Genomic DNA, 24,798 nt, shown 5'->3' on the forward strand with positions numbered 1-24,798 from the left:
CTATTCTTTTACATGTCTCTGAGAGGCGAAGGTAGACGGGTGCCACTGGCACACTGTGGGCACACTGGCATCCTCGCTGCGTCTGTACACCTCGGTGCCAGTCTGTGTGGGCACCTGCTGGCACGCCACCTGAAGAGCTGTGTGAGACAGACATCAGCGTTAAATATGCTATATATATGCACACAGCGGGGCAACCGTATTTGCGGAACCTGGGAGTCGATTGGCGCTGATGGGGGACACTTGTTTTACAGCGGTGGCTACTACTGGTAGGGCGGGGTTATGGGGAAAACGACCATCTCGCCAGAACATAATTTACTATTCTCTGCCTACCGGGTCTCTACTAAAACGGCCCTGAGTCGTTTTTTGTATGTTTGTATTATCAGTTGTGTGTAAAAAAAGGAAAATAAATACATTGTTGAAAAAAAAAAAAAAACAGCCCTGAGTCGGCTAAGCGAACTTCGCATCGTTCGACGCGGCAACTCGCTCGCTTTAGCTTGCTCGGTGGTGTCTCACGTGGCTCAAGTTCGCTTCAGATGGCAGGCCTCCGTCGTGGTCTAGTCCATACAGTTATATATAAACAAGCGCCCCATCAGTGCCTATCGACTCCCAGGCTCAGCAATAAAGGAATCCCATATGCACACAGGATAACTCTTCCTACTTCCGGGCCCTTTCTCTATTTCCTAGGTGTTACCAAGGACTGTCTAAAGAGGACGAGACGCGAAGACCGTACGGGTGACGCCATGTTGCTCCATGGAAGGAAAGAAACATGCGCAGTTGAGACCAGGAAGTTGTACATGCACAAATTTGTGCATTTACAACTTCCTGGTCTCAACGTGCGGTCGCCCGTAGCCCGTACGGTCTTCGCGTCTCGTCCTCTTTAGACAGTCCTTGGGTGTTACCAATGATACTAATTAATTTAACTGGTTCTGTTCCTTTTAGTGTACAGTGGTTCTCAAACCTTTACATTTCAAGGACCCCCATACAGTAACTCTGAGTGTACAAATTAAGACACCCGTACGGAGCCATTTGGAACCCACTCAAGGACACTTTGAGACCCACTGGTGTAGCAGAGGGTTTCCAGTGAGCCAACATGACTCTTTTTAAGAGTTATTCTGTGTGCATAGAGGCATGGACAATCAAATCAATATGGTTGAGCCTTTCTGTACAAACACCACAATTACCGTAATGTCACAAAGGAGAACATAGTACAGCTATTAATTCACTTACACTGCATGTGAAGTCATTGCAAGTGAGAACATCCACCGTCGTCAGAGACACCATATAATAACACAGATGTGATAGAAATTACTGTATAGTTACATTAATGGTAGATGGCAGACCCAGTATCAACATCCCTCACATGAGCTCAGAGCATTAGAGCTCAGAGCATTAGAGAGAGTCTGACCTCATGGTCATGGCTGAGGTTGCGCTGACCCAGGCGTGCCCAGGGCAGGTTGAATAAGGCTGGGCCAGAACAACTGCCATGGCCCCCTGATAGACCCGCCGTGGGGCCATGGGTGATGATCAACACTATGAGCTCACTGTGTGTCATTTTTACTTACCATGACGGCACAAGGGTTGTTGTCCAGGAGGATGCTTGTTTAGCTGTGCATGTTTACCTTAACCCATTTTGGGGCGGGAACCCCTTTTTGTTGTTTTAAACATGATGTTATAATTTAGCTATTAGAAAATAGCAGATCTATAAAAGCTCATCGCTACGAGCTTGTAGGTCTGCTATTTTTGAAAAATCGTTCAAATGTTGAATGTTGAATATATATTTGGTTCTGGGGGGTCCCTGGAACTACATATTTTGAGATGGGGGTCCGTGCCCCAATAGAGATCATTCTTGGGGTCCTTGACATGAAACAGGTTGAGCACCACTGACATAGAAACATGGGATTTAGAAGCCTTTTTTTTTTAATCGACCTCAGTCCAAAAAATATTAAAGGAGCACTTCACCCATAACACAGTCCTGACGTACCTCCCACAACCTCAGTAGGTCACAACTTTTTCTATTGTAATTGTCATAGGCAAATCTTAGTTTATGGCATATACGAACTGCGTTCCAAAAATAAACAAATAAACAATATTATATCCATATAATGATATTAGACTGGATATTGTCTGTGATTTGGGATATTGTGCTATTCGATCTTGGCAGATACTCAAAATCAAATGATCGGAATTGGATGGGGGCAAAATGATGCTTGATGCTTTGTATCTACGTACAGTATATTAGTAAAATCTCCACTCCAGCGTCATTTGTTTAATTCTGGAACACAGTTCTTATATGATGTGATTTAAGATTTGCCTTTGGGATTTCCAGTAAAACACACGTCAGATTTTGGTGCTCACTAATGTAAAAGATGCCACAATTTCCGTCATTGATGGGGATTCCAGGCTAATGGAAAATACAGCCTTTCTCCTCCTGGAAAGTTAGCATGATGAAATGGAAGCCATTTTTCTTGCATTATTAATAAAATAAAAACTTTGAAATCTTGTTTGAAATGTCCAGACCTGCCTATACTGAGGCAGGGTTCTGAACTATCCACAGCCCTCCTCTGAGAGACAGAGCGAGTAGACAGAATAGTGAGCAGTAGTAAGGACCAATTATATATAGAAAATTGGTGAAGTGGTACTGACTCCTTTTTTATTAGACGTTTGATGTCATTGATGTGTACAACAGTATCTATCCTGGTGTGACTGGCGTCCCCCAGTAGCTTATTGTAAATCGCTCTGGATTAAGTGCTAAATGCCTAAATTGTATGTTTGGTAAAAATGTCTTTGTCCAGAACTAAACGAAGCAGCGAACAGTAAGGCCTCACTCACACCTTCGCATCTAGCATACAACATTGTTGGATGCTAGATGTAAACAAAGGGTAAGTGTCATGGCAGCCCCAATGCATTTCCAATGGAAGTCACATGGTTTGACACAACATTTTTGTTGTACGGCTTTCGGCTGTGTTTCGACTGCCCCCCCTCCCCCTCATACAACAAAAATGTTGTGTCAAACCATGTGACTCCCATTGGAAATACATTGTGAGCTTGCATCAGTAAACAAGTCTCATGCATCATCTATACATCATTCTGTTGTGAAGGTGTGAGTCAGGCCTAAGGCTGAATAGAAGCTCACCAATGGGGACAGGAAGTATGACGGAGGTAAAGTTGCTGGGTAAACCTTGAAGTCCTAGTAGCTGGTCCTGGGTCAGGCTATTATCTGGAGGAAGGGGAACAGTCAGTCTTAGTAGCTGGTCCTGGGTCAGGCTATTATCTGGAGGAAGGGGAACTGTCAGCACATCTCGAGTAGATCCTGTGGATGGTAGGCAGATGAACAGTTTAACTCATTAAATGTAATTATTAATCAAGGACAGATTTATGTTTGGTTGGTTTACCATCACACATGTTACAGTGGCATGTGAGCTTTATGCTTCTTTGTGAAACACTTTATTCAGTGCTTAAAAATAAATCACACCTGTGTAAACCGAGTGGTGCAACTCCCCCCCCCCCCTCCTCCACCTCTCTCTCTCTCTCTCATTAGCAGGCAACAGTGCAGCACTATCCCTCTCTCTGTTTCTGGCACAACAGCGCCCCTACTGGTACTCATAGTCATATACTGGTGCTCATTAACCAACACAGAGTGTCACAGACACACATAGGTGAACATAGGCATAGGTGAACATTGCTGTTCCTTTTGAGTGATTGCCCCACTCAAAAAGTGTGTGTGTGTGTGTGTGTGTGTGTGGTTTAAAAAAAAAATATATATATATATATATATATATATATTTTTTTTAAATATATGCAACACTGCCCCCAGCTTGGCCGGGTGCCTCCTCCCACAAACACAAATGGGAATTCAACTGACTTCTCTGTAGGAAGCCAAAGATGGAGCATGGCTTTGTTTCTTGCTGTAAATCCATGACCAACCAGCAGGGGGCACTATCCCCCCATGCTGTTTGGTCATGGTTACAATTCAGCAAGAGAAAATGGGGGAGATGGGAGTGAACAGCCACAGCTGTACACTGTCCTGGTGAAACCCCGTTATTTGCAATATAAGTATAAAATAGGGATTACAGGTAAGTAGTAGTATGCAATCTATGTTTTGTAATAATAGTCAAAATCTACAATGTCTAATAATTAATGTTTTCAAATTATAGTGGAGTAAAAAGTACAGTAGCCTATATTTGCCTCTGAGACGTCATGGGGTAGAAGTGTAAAGTATCGAACAATGGAAATACTCAAGTAAAGCCAAAGCACCTCCAAATTGTACTTGAATACTATAATACTGTAAATGTACTGTGTTACTTTCCACTGCTGGAGAGAAGCGAACGGTGGTGACTACATGTGTATCGGAGCAGAGTAGGCACGTGGTTTTCTGTCTCCCCCTCCTCAGACCGACAGTAGGTGGGTTGGCTACGACAGGGATCACAGCTGGGGGGGAATTGGCAATGGCTAAATTGGGAGAAAATATGAAGGAAAAAGGTATCCGACAGTGATTCCTACCTGTTGGTAGAGCCCGTTCCATGCTGGCTTCCTCCCCAAGAAGCATCTCCTGGAGCAGGCTGTCTATCCTGGCGTCGCCCAGTAGCCGTGCCAGCTGCAGCGTCTCCACCATCTGCCACGCTACGCTCTGTAGCGGGGGCAGCATCAACAGGAGCTCCCCGAAGCGGCCTCGTTGCTCGCACGTCGCTTCATCCAGCAGCATCTGGGCCTGGAAACGCAGATGCCGTACCGTCTGAGGGCTCTGTAGGCCTGGGCAGTCTGGAATTACGGGGTGCATACTTAGTTTAGACTAGTCATTGGTTAGACATGGGTTAAGGTTAGGTTTAGGTGTGCTGCCCCGTGGGAGGTTAGGTTTAGGGTGAGGGTTTGAGATAGATTGTAGTTGTAGGACTAATGACTGGTCTAACCAATGACTAGTCTAAACCAAAAACTGTCTAAACTAAGTACTGCACCCGAAATTACATGTACAACACAACAATACTACTACAGGGACAGGTGAAGTGTTGGGGAAAAGCTTGCGGTACATCTATCTACTGCAGAATGGCAAGTGTAGTAAAGCAATTATTTACCAATTAAGGTTCTCCTACTTGGATCAATTAACTAATTATGCATACCTGCAAATCCTTAAAGAAAGCTTGGTCAATGTATACTAATGGACATGATTATCTACTGAATAGAGAGCCGTGTGTGTATATATTATGTCTGTATTGTACTGTAGCTTATCATTCTATAGATTAAGCTTTTGATATTTTGAATTATTCAGAAGCAGGCTTTGTTGGATAATTTGTCTTTTTTTACATATCGATAAATATATAGTCGACTAAATCGAATAGTCTGGTTAACCACTCGAGCCCTATTTTATAATTAGTCATAAAACAGTTTCAGACAAAAAATAGCGGAAATAGCCAATCGATTATCGATTACTGTTTATAATCTATGAAATAGATGTGTTCTTACTGAGGTAGCCCTAATGTAACTGCCACATTGTAGCTGTCATGGTGTGAATGTGGGACAGGTTGTGCTGCTTTTGAGTCACATTGACCAGTTTAATAGTTCCCTGGTCCTCCAGCTGTAATCACAGGACCAGGCAAATAGGCCATAAAGTCCTGCATGCAGCCAGCCACCTCTCCCTGAAAGCCTGTCATCATCACACCATCATATTATTATTAGATTCCCCCACAGTGCGGTGAAACTAGACAGCCCAGACTAATGTGCATGTTCCAAGGACAGAAGAAAAGATAGAGACCCAAGAGAAGGCTGGCTAGATTCCTGCAAGGTGTCTGTGCTTTTAGTCTGGGAGACGGTCTCCGCCATGACAGTGGAGCATGACAGTCTGAGATTGGTTCTCAAAGTGGGGTCCTGAGCCCCCCCCAGGGGTCCTTGAAGGGGTTCCAGGGGGTCCCCAGCTAAATTAAGTAATATAACATCACAATCATATTAACCACTTTAATTTTATATTTTGGATATTCAATATCTTTTTAATTGAAAAATCTTGGAAATGTTTGAAAATTCTGCAATAATTTGGAATTATTATTATATTTGAAACGCACATCTTCTCCTCTGGCGGTCCCTGGCACAAAATACCTGAACTTTACATGAACATTGCAATAGCGTCAGTGACAGTGACCTGCATGTTGAATTACTGACCGGGGTCAAAGAAGACAATGGTTCTAAGGCAGGCCACCTCTTTGTCAGTGATGTCCAAATCTCTGAGAGGTTTGACCAGCTCCTCCTGGACACGAACAGCCACTCTGGACACCTCTAGCTCTGCACCTCTCACTGGGATCACGAAGTCATTACCTGTCCACCAAACAATGAAAAAATACTATGTATCTATGTTGTAATTGTAAATTGCAGTATGAATATGGATATGCATAAGACAGTGGCACGCACACACACACACACACACACACACACACACACACACACACACACACACACACACACACTGTATGTACATGCACACTGTATAAACACAAATAATGATAGAACATTCGTGAATAATATCTATATTTATTACCTAAAAGGATGAGATTATTGTATGGTAGAGAGCGTCTGGCAACCCCTAGGATAAGGTGTTCTGCAGAGTGGGCTCGTAACAGGGAGACCTGCAAATGCACACAAACCAGTCAAATACAGCTGAACATTTTAAAATGGTTAGTGAACCAAACTACTGCTGTAAAATGAAAACAAGTGTTTTAATACCAGAATAAACACAGATGATCTGATTCTGAATGACTGTTGTTGTACCGTAATTTCCGGACTATAAGCCGCACCTTTTTACCCATGATTTGAACCCTGCGGCTTATACAACGGTGCGGCTTATCTATGGATTTTTACAGCTAAAGCAGAGCCATCTAAGGCTCTGAGCTAACGTAACGGCCACTAGGGGGCCTTCTAAATCTATCTATGGGCGGTCCATGCAGGCTTCCTAAACAATATGTAGAATTATGATGTTTATATATAGGCTATTATCATTCTAAACTAAACCCATGTTCTTGCTGTTCTACCGAAAGCCAACCAGTTAATCACAGATTGAGGCTATATATTTTATGAAATATCAGAGACTATAGGGTTTTATGGATGATGCTTCTGAACATGAAGTTACAATTTTAGCAATATATTCTATTATTGCTAGTTTTATCTATTCTGATACTCTTATAAAAATGACTGAAATCACTCATAAGGACTGATCCATGTGCATGTTAAGGTGTACAGCGAATGCATGTTAAGATTCTATAGTATGTATTGTGGAGGCTTTCATTATTTCATACCCTGTCGTCTATTGGGAGGCTGCAAAACTCTGGGATGCACTTTGCCCATTCCACCAGCAGGAGGAGCTGCTGCTTCATGGACTCGAACACATCTCCCACGCAGGCTATCTTTTTGGTGTTGATGTCACAAATCATAGGCAAGGCCATGGCTGGGAACTGAAAGTGTCAAATGAGAACATCTCAGTGGGCTAGGAGGTGTTTGTGTGATGTGGGAATGAACCATCTCAGTGTGCTAGGAGGTGTTGGTGTGATGTGGGAATGAACTGGAGGAGAGGGCGGATGAGTTGGGGAATGCTAGGCAAGATAGGTGTGTAATCAGTGGTTGAGAAGTATTCGGAATTTGGATTAAGTAAAAGTAGCAGTATGGCTACCACATTGTAAAAGTACATTGACATCGAAATATACTTAATGGTATTAGTACCGAAGTAAATGTGCTCAAATTTTCAAACCCGTCCAAAAATAGCCAATCTACAAACTTGTTCTGTACAGTGTACATGAGTAAATGGACTTCGTTACTTTCCTCCACTGCAAGTTCTGGTGGGAGTGAAGATGGTACTTGGAGTGTGAGGTCGTTTTGTCACAAATAATTGTAGCAAAATGAGACGTGTCTGTAGCGTGTGTAGGAAGGCGAGAGCGGTACTGTCAGACGGTGATCAGAGACTCAGAGTGCCTGGCTGACCTCAGGAAACATCACAGGTTGGAACCGCACCCTGGTCTCATTTACTGGTTCATTTGTCAATCATCTTATTTCATTTCTGTGCATTCCTTCCACATGCAAAACAGGGATATCTGGTTGTTATTATGCATCTGAAGGTAATTGAACATTGCCGCACAATCCCAGACCTATAGCGCTGCAATTAAATAGTCTCTGATTAGATGGGGTCCCTGGGAAATTTTGTACTTTCTAAGGAGTAACTGAATCCAGCCTGGAGCTCGAATCTCCAGGGAATTTAATGGCGTGCCTTGTCTAAAGTGCAAGCCTGTATCCTCACGATCTATAGGTCGTTATCTGCATGTTTCTCAGAAACAGATAAGGGTTCTCTTGGCCGGGGCTGTGTGGGAAATGGAAGCCCGTATATTTCCAACATAAGACTTTGTATCTAAGAATAAGCGTAGTGTTGTGAAGTGACAGTGTGATACCTGATGCACGGTGGCCTCGGCGTGCAGCAGCACGTTGATGGATAGAGTGCCCACAGTCTGTCCCTCCGCTCTGTAGCTGCTGATGCAGTCGCGCTCATTCTGCACAGCTGGGATTAAAACAAAGGTAGGGAGCATCAGGACCGTCTCTGTGTACTAATAATAATTAATAATAAAACTTTATTTGTATAGCACCTTTCATGACATGAAATGCAGCTCAAAGTGCTTTACAGAGCAATGGAGAAAAAAAGAAAAGAAAAGCAAGGCATAAACATAAAAAAACAAGCAGTAATGCAATACAGTGAGGACATGATTAACAATGAATGAAAAGATCAATTAACAGCAAGGGTGTAGAAGTGGGTCTTGAGCTGTGCTTTAAAAATGTCTACAGAGGCTGCCTGTCGAAGGTACAGTGGGAGTTTATTAAACTACAGAGGCTGCCTGACGAAGGTACAGTGGGAGCTTGTTCCATGCCGTCGGCCCGTAGAAGCAAAAAGCTGCTTCCCCGTATTTTTTTGTTGCCATTTTTTAGGCAAAGCGAGCTGGCCAGCAGTGGAAGACCTGAGGGGGCGGTTTGGGACATATTTAGGCAGGCAGTCATGTAGGTAGGAAGGTTATGTAGAGTGAAAAGTTAACCGAACTAATTGATTTGATCAATTATTTGAATACAATTATTATTATTATTTGGTATTCAATGTTGTGTGACAAAGCTTAATAAGTGGTTAATCAGACTACTCCCCAGAATGCCAAAGAAAAGGAAGTGTCTTTTTCTGGCCGGCAGTGCACAATACACAGTATACCAACTAGTGCTGGGCAATTAACCAATCGCACAGGTACAGTATGTCAAAAAAGAAATTTGGACCCAATAACCCACCTTTATGTTGCTCATGTAGGTTAATCGAATATTCGAGAAGCAATCGTAATAAAAAAAGGTTTGAAATAATGTTGACATTGACTTGAAGTGATGTTGCGCCCAGTCCTAGTACTAACGCCATGCTGGGAGCCCAGGCCGTAGTGGAGGAGAGTCAGTGGTGGTGGTGGAAACTAAAAGTATCTACTCAAGTACTGTTCTTAAGTACTACTTGGATGTAAACTGCTGAATACAGGACTTTTACTTGTAACATTGTGGTAATCTTTTACTTGTCTGCAGATCTGAGTGCTACTTCCACCACTGAGGAGAAGAGGAGGGAAGCTGCTTGCAGTGTCTCCTGAAAGGTGCATCATCCCACAGGTCCAAAAATACCTGGTGGTCCTGTCCTCCACGCTCACCTTCCATCCTGTGTGACAACATGGAGGACGTTGATGTCTGCGTGGCTGTGTTAGCAGCTGTCCCCACAGTGGAGGAGAGACAGCAGCTGCTTAAAAAGCCTCTCCATCGGCCGAGGAGACTGATAGGTCGGCTCTCCACCAAGTACAGGTATGACTGTCTAAATTAAGGCTGCAACTATCCATTATTTTCCAAGCGATATATAATTCTATTGTTTATTTTCGATTACGGTAATCAAGTAGTCGAAGCGTGTTTTTGTTTTAAATATATTTTGAGAGAGCAGCACGGTCAGACAAAAATATACAAATATAGATCATATATACATACATTAATATACGTGTATAAAAATATATAATTTTTTTACTTTTACTTCTCCTATAATCACATGCAAAAAATAATCTATTTGTTCAATTAACTGTTGCGCGACTATGACATTTTGACTTGCAGTATCCTATATTTTTTAACTTAGAGTAGACAATATTTTTTTACCCCTTTTTTCCCCCAATTTAGTATTAATGCCAATTGATTCCTCCCCACACATTCATCCTACTCCTCCTGTTCAACACTCCCTGCTGACTCCTACGGAAGTACACAAAGTACAGAACGTACAGGGCTACAGTACATTTTGGCAGTAGTCTAGCCTTTCATTGAATCTATCACATACATTGACATGTGGAATATGTGCGTGTGGGGGCAGCTTGATCACGTTGATTGTGCTTCACAGGTGAGACACTCTCATAGTGTTGCTGTTGGGCAGAAACCTCGTATCTAGATCGGCTATATTTGAATTCTCTTTAAAAATCAAAGTCAAATTGATGTATGCATGTCATTGGGTTTTATAAATATAGAACAAATAAAGTATCAACAAGATTGTGACTGAATAATTATTATCCAGTCCACAACCTCTTGTTCATACATTGGATTGAACGGAGCGCAAGATTCCAGTAACGGCTTTGAACATACAAGCTTTCCACTTTGACAGCGACAATATTTGGTGACCCCTAAAAGAAATTCATTAGAAAGAGAGCAACGCGGTTGGCCTCTCGTCTGATTCCAATATGCCCCCACAAAGTCAGACAACAAGGCCCAGTCTCTGAGCAATCAGTCATCAGAGCTGTCCTCTCGCTAACCAATCAGGAGCCTATTAATCAAACTGGAGCAGCGGCGAGAACAGGAGAGTCCCTTTCTGCTCCAGCGACATGGCCCTGCGTGACAGTGTCACAAATGACTCTTCTATGATACACCGGCTTGAGTGATAGATTGAAACAGCCCCGATGGTGGTGAGAGAGAAGAGGCTCTATAGTTACAGCTATTCCCCAACCTGCTGTGGGCACGCAGGGGCGCACGCAGGGGCATTTGCAAGTGGGCGCTTAGTAAGATTTTATTGTTAACCCATTTAGGCCTGACCTTGAAATAAAAATAAAAAAATCTTCTAAATCCTCCAGTTTTCTGAAATAAATATTTTCACAATTTTTCAAATTGAAAAATAGCAGATCTACAAGCTCACAAGCTTGTAGGTCTGCTATTTTTCAATAGATACATTTTATCATAATGTTTAAAACACCAAAAGGGGTTCCTACCCAATATGACATTAATGTATAATTTAAAAATATAAACGATGTAAAAAAATAAAAAATAAGTCATGATATAGGTATGTTGGTTCCATTGTTCAAAGTCGAAACACAATTGATTGATTTGAACATTAAAAGAAACATACTCTGAAAATGCACATCTGACCACATGGTCATAATGATGAGTCACGAACGCTTTTGCGATTTTCAAGTGGTCTCTAAGCCAGAAAAGGTTGTAGAACCGGTACTCTAAGGCTGAATTGTGTCTGCCAGGCCGAAGGCGTGCAGGCCGAAACGATGTATTCGCCCCTGTCCGTGCGTCGTACCCAGCGAAAAACACCAAATAATGCATGCAGGGCAGAATTAGGACGATACCCACTCATAATCAAAATAAAAAAGAGAGCACTTAAGTTCTACAACCACCTAAAAGAAAGTGACCTAGATGCACTCCATAACAAGGCACTCACACACAGTGAAACTCTAGAGAGATGCCCCCTCAGCCAGCTGGCCCTGGAACTCCGGGCACAAACACAAACAGAGCCACGAGATAGAAAACCCATTGGACTAAACCAAATTATAAAACAGCAAAAGGAAAACTATCTGACACACTGGAAAGTGGCAACACAAAAGCAGAGTAAACTAGAATGCTATCTGGCCCTAAACAGAGAATACACAGTGGCAGAATACCTGAGCACTGTGACCGACCCAAAACAAAGAAAAATCTTAACTAGGTACAGACTCAGTGAGCACAGTCTCGCGATCGAGAAAGGCCGTCATAGGCAGACCTGTATCCCGAGAGAAGACAGACTATGCACCCACTGCACACTAAATGAAGTGGAAACCGAGCTACACTTCCTAACCATCTGTCCATTGTACCAAGACATCAGAGACACATACTTCCCACAGATTACAACCACACACGGAGATTTTGAAAACATGACCAATGACAAAAAACTCCCATATCTGCTGGGCGAAGTACAACAATGTGCAAACACAGCAGCAAGATTTGTGAGTTGCTGTGATAGGAGAAGGATATCAAATGGAACACAACCACCGTAAAGACTAATCATTGTGTATATGCCTGCACTATACCTGCATCGAGTGATCTTGAACATAGAAGTTGATCTATTGAAGAATCTGACAAAGTACATAATTTTTGTTTTTGTTTTGATTGTATTGCTGTATTGTTGTACTGTTCTTTCTGCTTTGGCAATGTAAACGTATGTTTTCTCATGCCAATAAAGCCCTTTGAATTGAATTGAATTGAATTGTGTTTGATTGATTTAATTTTTTATTTCACAGTAGGTAGACTGTAGGTTATTTCAAACGAAAGTCAATAGAAAAACCGTTACTTTGTGGATGACACCATGAAAAGCACACGACTCGTTTACATCAATTCAACAGAACAACAAGACATACAAAAATACACTTCTATAAAAAAACAGGAAAACATCATATAAAGAAAGGGAAAAACATGTACAGTATGGGGAAAAGGCGGTGGGGGGGGGGGGGGGGAGAGAGAGACTCAGACTTTATTTACCGGGGCCAGTTTCAAATTACAGCCGTCCGCAGGTGCTCTTCGAGAGCGATTTTGAAGGAGTCACCCTTGTCTTAATGGCTGTTAGGTAGGGCATTCCACATTTTAGTGGCATAGGAGCTAAATTAATTTAATCCCTTGTTTGAGCTGAATCTGGGTTGCACGTGGTTTGTTGAACTCCCTCTGGTGTTGTGAGTGTGGACTTCGTTGACATTAAGGAAGTATTTATACCTGGGTATCTTGGTGGTGTATCGAATCTTGAAGACCAGACCCATTGCAAGGTGCTGTACTGGCTTAGGACTTAGGGTCGTCAACCTTAAGCCATTCCAGACTATCAAAATGGGCAGGGGTGAGGTGGGTTCGGGGATTGAAGCCAAGTAGTAGCCTGACCAGTTTGTTTTGGGTCTGGAGCCTTGTTTTAAGGGCCTTTTGAGGTGCATGCATAGTCAAATAAACCTGTACAAGGGCTCCTGTTAGGGTCCTCAAGTTGTTTTTGTGGACCAGGGAAGGAGATCCTGTACAGGAATCTTGTTCTTTGTTGACTTTTTTCATCACCGGAAAGATTTGCCTCCAGTGTGTGTGTGTTTGTCCGTCCATCCGTCTGTCTGTGGACAGCTGGACTGAGCGATGTGAAAATGTGCTCACACACTCCATAGAGGCCAGAGAAGAACCAGTGGCCCAGGTTTTTGCAGAACGGCCTGTCAAGGAAGAAATTGTCCTGTTATAGCACCACCAGCAGGCAGGTGTTTTCGGAAAAATAATGAAAATAATCACACTCGTGTGAAGTGAGGGGTGCTCTTATCATAGATCATACATCACATTCCGTGCTCAGCCAATAAAATCATTCCGATGGTACACAAGAACAGGAAGCCGGGGGGTCCCAGAGACACCGATGGAAAAGGGTTTCTCAGAGGTACAGACACCCCCACGTTGAGAACCAGTGCTTCTAGACCAATGACATCAACAGGTCCTTCAGCTTCCCTGATTGGTCGACGCAACACGCTGGCTTTATGGATTGGCCGTAGACATCACATGACGTTTGTACCGCTGTAGTGATATAAGAGGTATCATGCGGTGACAGAACTGCATTCTGGGACAGAGAACCAAGAAGATTCTCCATCTAAAAGGAGGAGCAGAGGGATGTCGCCATAAAGCTGTGGTGCTGATGTACAAGATGTACTGTTTTGGTGGAAACGGTGATGACATTGATGTTCACATCTTCAACACAGTGTCTTGACCTTATGCTGGATGGAGGAAGATAACCCCAGTGACCTCTGGGAGAGGAGAACGTCACCTTGATGTTCCATCCCATCGCTCTGGACACACAGCTGTGCTGGTAGAAGATTCCGTCTTCATCTGGGGAGGCTACTGGAGAGAGGATTACTACAATGTGCTTTATACATTTGATGTCGACACCCACATATTGTTCAAACTCAGGGTGTCTGGGACTGTTCCAGGGTTTCAGTCTGTGTCTTTGGGAAGGCCATGTTTATCCATGGACCAAAACGCAAATCACTGACACGTACAAGTTGGACACCATCGCAATGGTCTGGTCTTCAATCAACACCAGAGACACTTTACCACATACCATCACTCTGCCACCATCATCGGGCAAAATGTTTGTATTTGGGGGCTGGGGGCACCAGTGGGTGTATTACAACAACATCAGAGTGTTTGACACCAACCTGAGCACACCTTCTGCACAGCTTCTTCCAGAAGAACGCAGGGGTCATTCAGCCTTTGCCTACAACGGAGAGCTGTACATATTTGGAGAACTTCAATGATCTATGGTAATTCAATCCAGAAACCTTCTAGAAGAAGGTTGAGCCCAAGGGGAAAGGCCCATGTCCAACATATGTGCTGTTGCTCTTTGGAGGATACAAACACAGAGCCTACAGACCCACTGATGGATGGATGACCTGTACATCTTAGACTCGAGTCCTATACTCTTAAGATATTATGTAAGCTAGCAGTTACTCTGTGTGGTCTGGAACAGTCTGAACTCCCAGGCAACCAACAATAACAACAACATAAAAGTGTGACTATGATAAAGAAAAAATATATAAATAAAAAATCACACCGGTGTACATCACCCATTCATTTTCAATGGGAATTTGTTTTTTTGTTTAGGACAAAAGTAGCCAATTTGCTCGTCTACATACGTAAATTATCCATTAATTGTCAATGGGAATTTAATGTTTGTGTAAGACAAACAAATCACACCCATGTGAAGTGAGGGGCGCTAATATATTAAAGTCTAACTCATGTTTGATTAGGTGATGTAATGGTGATGTAACAAACGGTGCCAACACAAACAATAAAGAGACAATATGACGTAAACGACACGTTATGACGTTCATTTTCCTTTAATTGTCAATGCGTCATACATCATATGAAAGCTTACATTCTGTAGTTTCATAATGTTGTAAAAAGTCATGTCATCAAGACATACTGATGTCTTCTTTTATCTATAGCTTGTAGATCTGCTGTTTTATCATCATCATCATACTATAATTCAGTCAATGTCTGTCTGAATGTCTGTCTGTCTGTGTCAGAAACACCGCCGTATCTCCTCACCGCCTGCACCAATCGCTCCCACACAGGCATTGACCATAATAATATGGAGGTCTTAACGAAGCCCTTTTTCCAATTTAACAAATTATAAATTAATAATGAATTTATTAGTGAATAAAAAATGCGAAAACGCACCCAGGGCACAGTACCCCCACGGGGGGTACTACGGGGGGTATAACTGTATACAGCCAGGAAGAGAAGCATGGAGGCCTGCCTGTAGTAGACTGCATGTAATATGACCCGTTGTCTCAGGGCCCTTAGCCTCGGTACCAGTCTTTGATTTTTGTTGGTGAAAAAATTTAAAGCCTGGAGGAACGCATTGGCCGCTCTGGTCTAAAATTGGGAGTCAACCCTTCCGGGTGGGCGTCGCTCCAAATTATGTGACGTAGCGCTGCACTAGGGGGGAGAGGAGGGGCCGGGGGTGACGGACAGATCGATGAGATCCAATCAGGGCGTGCGCAAATCTCAGCCGCGACCCGCCCCTCTAGACCAGAAACCTAACACGTTAGCTCAGGCTACAGGGCCCTCAATTAGCCACGGCCACCCTGACCCTTGGCAGAAACACTGTCCAGTGCTGATTGACCAGAGCAAGCCCAGTAAATACTGCTTGCACCATCTCATCTCCCATGCTTTCTTCTCCCATGGCAGTAATATTTACTGTATTACTTTAGGAGTTCTACTTAGAAAGATCTTTCATATAGGAGCTATCGTGTATTGCTCACATGAAAAGTGTACGGAATGACGGAGGAAAGAAGTAATGCTCTCTGTATCCAGACTCCACTCACACCCTGTCCATGCGAACTGAACCCTCCTTTATCATCACGAGGCTGAGGGGTCAGAAACATTCACTGTTGATCCGATGTAATAATATATTGCTGACCACCTAGAATATATCCCTGCTTATCATTGGTTATTCTCAGGTAACATTGCCTTATTTAGCGGAGGACTCTGTACAAGCGTGGGCGAAATACTCAGGTCTATTCAGCTAATATTGCAACCTCCATGGACGCTTAAATGCTTTTAATAAACCTTGCTAAAACCGAGTTAATGTCTATTGTCATTTTATACTTTGATTAATTAACACATCAATACACGTTCGCTTTTTCATATTTCATCCTGATTGGCTAAGATTGACTTCTACTACCTGGCCTGGCCTGGTGGAGACCAGTGGGGCACATTCTTCTGTCGTATGATGGTGTCAAAATGGCAGATCTACAAGCTCACTACACGCCGCATATATCAGGCTTAAAAGGTCTATACGTCTGAGGTTGCTTTGTTTCACTCTATGTGTGTTGTAAAACAAAACTCATATTAATTCAAAGTGGTTGTCAAAATGTACGTGAAATGTGAAATGGCGTTGTGGTTTTCAAACTGCTTGACAAAATGAGTGAGGCAGAAATATTCCTGGCCTTCTCTTCAGGGAGTTTAAACTTTGGTTTCTCTTTATGTAACATTCCCTCCCTGGGACAAGGAGCTTGGAGTCGCATGTCTCTATTGAGGACTGCAAAGCAAATATTTGCCTATACTCAGCCATGTTAATTATTCATATGGGGAGGCAATCCATGGTTCCTCTAATCTCATCTCTCTTCCCTGGTTATCTGTGTCAGCTACTGGAAGATAATGCCAAGCACGGTGCACAAAACATGTTAAAAAAAGGGGGGAATATAAATATTAAATAAATAATAATATATATACATATAAATATGTATATATATTTTTCACATTCAATTCAAAAGACTATAACTAAAACTAAATCAAACCTCGCTGTAAAAAAATAACACTGTACATTAACCTCTGCAAACATACTGTAGCTTACTGCAGTTTTCTGTGCTGGTAATACCGGACCTCAGTGAAATGATGTTCATCATAATGTTATTGGAGATTACTACAAAAAGCAATTTTTAATGGAGCCTTTGGGCACAACAAAAGTGTACCATGCAAACAACGTAGACGTGACTATTGGCCATAATGTGACTTTTATGTTCATCTTTTTATTTTTAATGGGGCCTTTTTATATTTTATATGAAAAGTAGAAAGGTTTTTAATGGTTTTGTTAAAAAGGACATTCATGGAGGATTTGAAATTGAGATCATTTTTGCTATTGAGAATGTGGATTGTTTTGTCTATTAAATGTTAACCACTTAAACCCTAGCATTCCTATTCTGGGAGGGAACATTTTCTGGAAATAGCAGATCTAAAAGCTCGCAACACATCACAATGCAGTGAACTCAACAGCGTTGCGAGCTTGTAGATTGTCTATTTTCGGCAAAGAGATTTGGTGTAGGGAGGAAGAGCGGACCATGTACAGAGCTGACCCCCCCCCCCCCCCCCCCATCAACTAAGTATCAGTTTACTAAATATAGAGTTTAAATGTTTTACAAACTCTGAGAAGGCTTTACTCACTCACGCGTACAGTAAGACACATGCAAGACACTCTGGGCTGCATTTTGCGCGTCTTAAGTACCAGGTCTTATTACTTAACTTAAGACCTGGAGGCGTGATCAATGCCATTTGGCTATTCTGAGTGGCCAAAGAGCATTGACCGCGCCTCCAGGTCTTAAGTTAAGTAATAAGACCTGGTACTTAAGACACGCAAAATACAGCCCATTGTGTCTTGCATGTTGGGAGTGTCATGGCCGCCTCAATGCATTTCCAATGGGAGTCACATGGTTTGAAGACCCAACCTTCTTGTTGCATGGGGGGGGGGGGGGGGGGGGGGGGGAGCAGCAGAAGACAGCCATGCAACAAGGTTGTGTCATGAAACCATGTGACTCCCATTGGAAATGCATTGAGGCGGCCATGACACACAGAAGACAACATTGGGCCAAAATGTCCTCTCAGTACAGGGCTCTGTAAAATGGAATGGACTTCCTCTGTATGTAAGGGAATATGCTACATTTTCCTCTTTTAAATACAATCTAAAAAAAATGGTTGCTCTAAAACCAAAGCTGCAACCATTCATGATTATTTTAGGTGCATTTCTTTTGTATGCTGTGTTAGAGAGAGTATTAGAGTAAACCTACCCTAATAATAGTTTTTATCTAATAGTTTAAATCTTTTCTTATTCTTACTAGTCTTATTACGTTTGAAATGTACTAGGTATTTGTATGCTATATGTCCTGTACGTCAGTCCTGTTTGTATTGTTTGATGTTTGATGTCTGGGGACTGCAGATGGAAATTAGCAAGTCTTGATAAATCTGGTATATTTACACTGCATTTTTAATGTAATGTTCATCAATATACACTGTCCCGACCAAATAAACGAGTAAAGTAAAAAGACACAGGACACAAGTGTGTCGTGAGTGAGGCCATACTAGAGTACAGGGAGTTTGTTTGCACAGTGTTGCTGCGATCAATATGATGATATTAGATGATTCATTCCAAATATCTTTTGTACAATGTCTAAATCAATATTTGCTTATGCCTCATGGTTAGAAATAGACACAAGATCATTTGGGATTCACTTCAATGTGCTTTTTACCACCGGCTATTCATTTTATCATCTGCTTTTTATGTGTATTGTTCACAACGGTAAGAGTTACTGCAAACGTAACTGCCTGAATTAGGACATTCATAAATTATGACGGTTATGTAGAAAAATGCCTTTCTGTTAGCAATTACTGTACTCCACCAATATTATTGTTATTGTTTCCCCTAGACTGGAGCGCAGCGTAGGCGCGCAACAATTCTAGTACTGTATGTATGCATGCAATTTGGGTAAATGTTGCAGCTAATAACGGCAGGTTGACAGCACCCTAGCAAGACCTATGTTGTAGAGTTCATTGCTGGAATTTGGCAGAAGTAGCGGGATTTTGGCCCTCGCCGCTCAAGGAAATGACGTTTAATTTGCTTAATTTGCTTTACAGATGTAAACAAAGGGTTTGTTTACATCTTGCCCCAATGCATTTCCAATGGAAGTCACATGGTTTGACACATTTGTGTTGTACGGCCTTCAGCTGTGTTTCGACTGCCCCCCCCCCCCCCCCCCCTCATACAACACAAATGTTGTGTCAAACCATGTGACTCCCATTGGAAATGCATTGCGAGCTTGCATCAGTAAACAAGTCTCATGCATCAGCTATACATCAATCTGTTGTGAAGGTGTGAGTCAGGCCTAAGGCTGTGAGACCAAGGCTAGGTTGACAGTGGGTATACATTCTACTTGTTTCTCACCTTCCTTTCTCATCCCCGCTCTGAAACATTTCCGTAGCCTGCAGCAACGACACTGGTTCCTTTTGTCTTTGTCCACGACACATTGCCTGCTGAACCTGACAAAATAGACACACGCACGTATAAAGTTTGTTATACAGTTCCTCTCATGGGAACGCCGGCGAGCCCACAGCTATATCTCACCATTGATTTTTCAATCCTCTGTCATTGCATATAGGTTATTGCTTCCTTGTCTGGGCAGATCCCAGTAACTATGACCCACAAGTTGTTTTCCTCTATTCTCTGGTTGCTACCTCCTCTATGATGGATGTTTCACCTACTTGTATCATCACACTGTGCAACTTAAGTTAGTATTGGTTGTGTTTCATTTAGTTTCACAAAGCTATCTGTCATTCAACCACGTTGTTGTCAATTTGGTGTCACTATTCTGGGCATGTCATTATAGATAAAAATGTAAAAAAAACAAAAAGGATTTCCTTTTCTATAGATTTTAAAGGATAATAAAAAAGGAAAATAGCTGCTGTACAAGCTCACAATCTCCCTAACCAATGTCCCTGTGTCGTGTGACATCTTATCTTACCTGCAGGTATAGGCGTGTTTTTTGCGGACACTTCTCCTGAAGAAGCCCTTACAGCCATCACAGCTGAACGCTCCGTAATGCTTCCCCGTGGCTACGTCGGCACAGATGGAACACACGCTCCCACTGGGCGGCAGCGGTACAGAGGTGTGTGCTGAGATGCTTGACTCTGTCGATTAACACATAATAGTAGGGGTGAAACTTTTAATCAAACTAACTGTCTCCACCAGGCCGAAGGCATGGGGAGAGAGTATGTTTGTCTCCACCAGGCCGAAGGCATGGGGAGAGAGTATGTTTGTCTCCACCAGGCCGAAGGCATGGAGAGAGAGTATGTTTGTCTCCACCAGGCCGAAGGCATGGGGAGAGAGTATGTTTTGCACTCCGTCCATCTGTGAACAGCTAATCTCCGGCACCGTTAAATGTCTTTAAACAACATTAAATTCACTTTGTCACTCACTTTGCCACTCGATCTGCCATTCACTTCATGCATGCGCATACCCTCTATTTGATGAATCGCGGAAAAGTAATCGATGGAATAGTCACTAAGAACAATAGAGCATAATCGATAGTTGCAGTCCTACATAATGGCTATATAAAGACTAAAGTTTTGATTTAATGGATATTCTGGTTTGAAGATTACTTTACGGATTTTGATATTCCGTGCAAGGTTCTTCTTATTAATAACATGTATTGGTAAATGGTAAATGGTGCATTTATATAGCGCCTTTATCCAAGGCGCTTTACATAGATTGTGCATTACATTCACCCATTGTTGTTATTGTCACAATGATGCCATCACGATGAGGATTATTGATGTATAATGCATTTCTCATATTCATTGCCGGAGGAAAACAACAGACATCTTTGAAATGGAGACAAGAGAGGTAGTGTAACGGTGTGGGGACTCTGTATGGCTGCCAATGAATAAATAAACATCTGTGAGGCTGAACTAACAAGCCCCACAAGCATCTGAGACAGATCATTTAACTGAGAGAATGTCACCATGGTAGGACAGCAGATAAGCACCAACGCTATTGCTGGACAGTTAACTGGAAATGTCTCGAAATTCTTAACGGATCATTTAGAACCAATGACAGACTTAATCTTGCACATGTAGGTTAATCAAATAATGGAGAATAAACAATGTACTGTATATCAACGATTCGATTCAAAAACTTTTTTAGAATCAACTAAATTGATTAGCCTGATTAACCACGTACCTCTGTATTATTGTGTGTGTGTGTGTGCGTGTGTGAGTGCGTGCGTGCATCTCAGTCTGGTGATATTCCCAGGGCATGAACATCGTGTTGATTGGTCAAAAATACAGCTTCCAGGGGAAGTAGGCCTACATACAACGGAAGTCCCACCCTATTGACAATTCAATTTCTGCTGTAGTTCGTTACCAGGTTTTTCTCCTTGTGAGATGAGGAAAAGTTGTAAACAAGGTTAGATCATGAAACAACTCCTCGTATAGGCCAAACACTAACTAGATTTTCCGCCATTTAACATTTTCTTCAAAACAAACCTTTTCTTTTTTTTTTTTTTTTTTTTTAAGATATTTTTTTGCGGCTTACGCCTTTTATTGATTTTTGAAGGGACAGACAGTAGGCTGACAGGAAACGGGAGAGAGATGGGGGGGATGACATGCAGTAAAGGCCGTGTCGGGTCCGGGAGTCGAACCCGCGGCACACTGCGACTGGATTACCAGTCCGGTGCCCAGACCGTTACGCTACGGCCTGGGCCAAAACAAACCTTTTCTACTCTTACAGATTTTTTCAAACTCACAAAATCACTTATCACTCTGGGGTCATGCGATACGCCATGTTTTTGCCGGCTTTCAAAGTTTGTGGGAAGGGCCTATTTAAAAGAAAATGTCAGAAATCATGAACACATTGTCTGATCGACCCCAAATTGGAACTGCATGTTGAGCGACCTCTATAGCATGCACCTCCAACATCACTTGCCACAAAAGTTGAAACGTATGTCGTAGAAACTTAATTTCCCCCGTAACCTTCTTGGGCACTGACGGTGCAACCCACCGCTTACATGCATCCCTGGGTAGGCTGCCCGGTGTGGCAGAGATATGCAATCATATCATCACTGCCATGAGGCAGAAGAATTAACAGAAAATAAATAAATAAAAATCTTATGCTCGGTTGTGAGCAGGGCTGGACTGGCCACAGGACGTACCGGGCATATTCCCGGTGGGCCACGACTGTAGGGGGCCGCCATGATAGGCAGGCAGGCCAATAGGCGGCAGGCCACCAGGAAAGGTCCGGGCGTGCTGCCATTCTGCCAGTGCCATCATGATAATGACCCAGCCCAGCCCTGGTTGTGAGCCTGTGGTCTGCTATAGGAAGCATGAGGGCACAAGTCTGGCACGGGCTGTGCCAGGAGGAGTGATAATAAAAGCAGGGTCATAGGTAGAGATATCTCTGTGGCTGCCAGACTTATAGTCCTCTGAGGAGCCCTGCTACTTATTACTCAGAGGAGGAGGAAACTCAACATTTAATTAAAGCAGTTAGAGGTCAGTAGTAAGCCAAAGTCCACAACCCTCCTCTGGCTAATTTTACATTGGGAGCTCTTTTTTAATTCAATCTCCCTCCATGTTGCTCTAAATTGCCTCCTGTCAGTATTCGATTGCTACAGGATTGTCTCTCGTATAACCACTGACCATCAAATACACTCCGTCGGCGTAGTGTTCCCCACGCTCGCATGGACAATGGCTCCGGGCCGTAATGTATGTAAATTGCACACTTAGTTTTGGGAGACAGCGCAGCCAGGGATTACAATTTAACAAGGAGAATGCTTTCTGTGCTCAAAGATCGGGTAGATTGAATCAAGAGATTAGAATACATCTGCCTCGCAGTTATCTGCATTTGAAGTGCAGTCTACTGGTAAAGCATTTCCTTTAAAAGTGCCAAAGAAAGGCTCTGATTCAGCACAACAGAGCCCTAATGATAACTGGAAATGAGATTATGAGGGTTACCAGAGGAGGGAGGAGGGAGGTATTTCCAGCAGCTCTTGTCCTTCTTGTGGGAATAAATGCTTGGTACTTTTGCAGCGTTTAGCGGAATGAGAGCCGAGGTCATTGCAAAGGCACATTTTTTGTGTCTATGTCATGAAAATGTGGCATGTAGCTGTGTGTAAATTACTGTGTCTGTGCGACGTCCTATGGCAAAGCACCACTGGTCTGCACAATGCTTGCGAACGGCCAATACAAACATATAAAAAAAACAATATTCACCCATTTCAGATTGCTCCATTAAGGCTTAGACTGAGTGGATGTTCAGTGCTGAGACAGCCTCCCATCACTTTACTTATATTAATGAACAGTGCAGTACAGAAAGCAGTGTGTTAAGCCATTTTGGACTGAGGTCGATTTAAAAAAACTTCTAAATCCTAACATTTTTCTGAAAACCCCATGTTTCTGTCAGTGGTGCTCAACCTTTTTCATGTCAAGGACCCCCAGAATTATCTCTATTGGGCCACGGACCCCCATCTCAAAATATGTAGTTCCAGGCACCCCCCAGGAGCCAATATTTTAGTTAAAAATGTTCGCTCTGAAATATATATTCAAAGATTTGTGCCACATTTTCACGATTAAAAAAAAATCTGCTATTTTTCAATAGCTAAAGTATAACATAATGCTTGAAACACCAACAGGGGTTCCCGTCCAAAACGAGTTAATATGGAGTTAGCAAGAACGCTAACCCTGCATGTCCCTGACTTATACAACAATAAAAAATACAAGCATCTTTTTGTCGAGTTATCGGACATTATTCCCCAGTTCTTGTTTTGTTACTAGTACTGCTAATGGCACAGTATCTGATTTAGGTGGCAGTGAATGCGCCGAGAGTGTCACCAACATACCTGCCATGCTTGTTTCCATGTGCAACACTGTGAAGTTGTCAAACTGTGCCACCACGGAGCAGGAGCCATCCAGGGAGCTGGTATTGTAATCACCAGAGTCTAGTTTTAGCATAGTCCCCGTCAGCTTCATGGCTCTCATCGGTATGTTGACGCAGGCGGAACTAGAGCAAGTTGTGTTGACAGAGTTCTGAGATGGCCCGGTGTTCTCCACTGACGTCCAACTCACCTATTCAGTGAAGCTTCCATTTATCAGAGGTGTTCTGTTCTGTTAAGTGTCTCCTCCTTTACACAGCTTTATGGTAGTTTTCTTCTTTGTCCTCCTGATCTGGTCTCAGTCAGTTAATAATTATAATACATTCTTCATTTCATCATCAGTTAGAAACGCTGTCATGGTGGATTGACAGACACTCCACTCCAGTGACCTTTAGTCTAGATAAGGGTCAGATCCTAAACAGTTCCCCAGAGGAATGGAATGAGGTGTGTGTGTGTGTGTGTGTGTGTGTGTGTGTGTGTGTGTGTGTGTGTGTGTGTGTGTGTGTGTGTGTGTGTGTGTGTGTGTGTGTGTGTGTGTGTGTGTGTGTGTGTGTGTGTGTGTGTGTGTGTGTGTGTGTGTGTGTGTGTGTGTGTGTGTGTGTGTGTGTGTGTGTGTGTGTGTGTGTGTGTGTGTGTGTGTGTGAGAAAACCCTGAGATTTGGCCCTCTGTCTGTTTGTTGGTCTCTTATCACAGCGAAACACAATAAAGGGGAGGGTGGATAAACATGACTCACTCTCAGTGACCAAACAGCTCATATATAGATCACAGGTTTTCATAGAGAGG

General features: G+C 42.7%; 1 protein-coding gene across 1 annotated transcript; it reads right to left on the reverse strand.

Moving 5' to 3' along the window:
- On the reverse strand, positions 1 to 24,111 carry hnf4b (hepatic nuclear factor 4, beta; the record flags this gene model as incomplete). Its single annotated transcript, XM_083759217.1, has 10 exons — positions 1 to 137; positions 3,134 to 3,217; positions 4,501 to 4,758; positions 6,148 to 6,300; positions 6,521 to 6,608; positions 7,275 to 7,430; positions 8,415 to 8,521; positions 19,535 to 19,629; positions 20,112 to 20,277; positions 23,982 to 24,111. The coding sequence occupies 10 exons, from the start codon at positions 24,109 to 24,111 to the stop codon at positions 1 to 3; spliced, it is 1,374 nt and encodes a 457-aa protein (XP_083615343.1).
- Between the last annotated feature and the right edge of the window lie 687 nt (positions 24,112 to 24,798).

Source organism: Protomyctophum parallelum (assembly GCF_964188405.1).
Source record: "Protomyctophum parallelum genome assembly, chromosome: 2".
In the NCBI taxonomy this organism is placed as follows: Eukaryota; Metazoa; Chordata; class Actinopteri; order Myctophiformes; family Myctophidae; genus Protomyctophum; species Protomyctophum parallelum.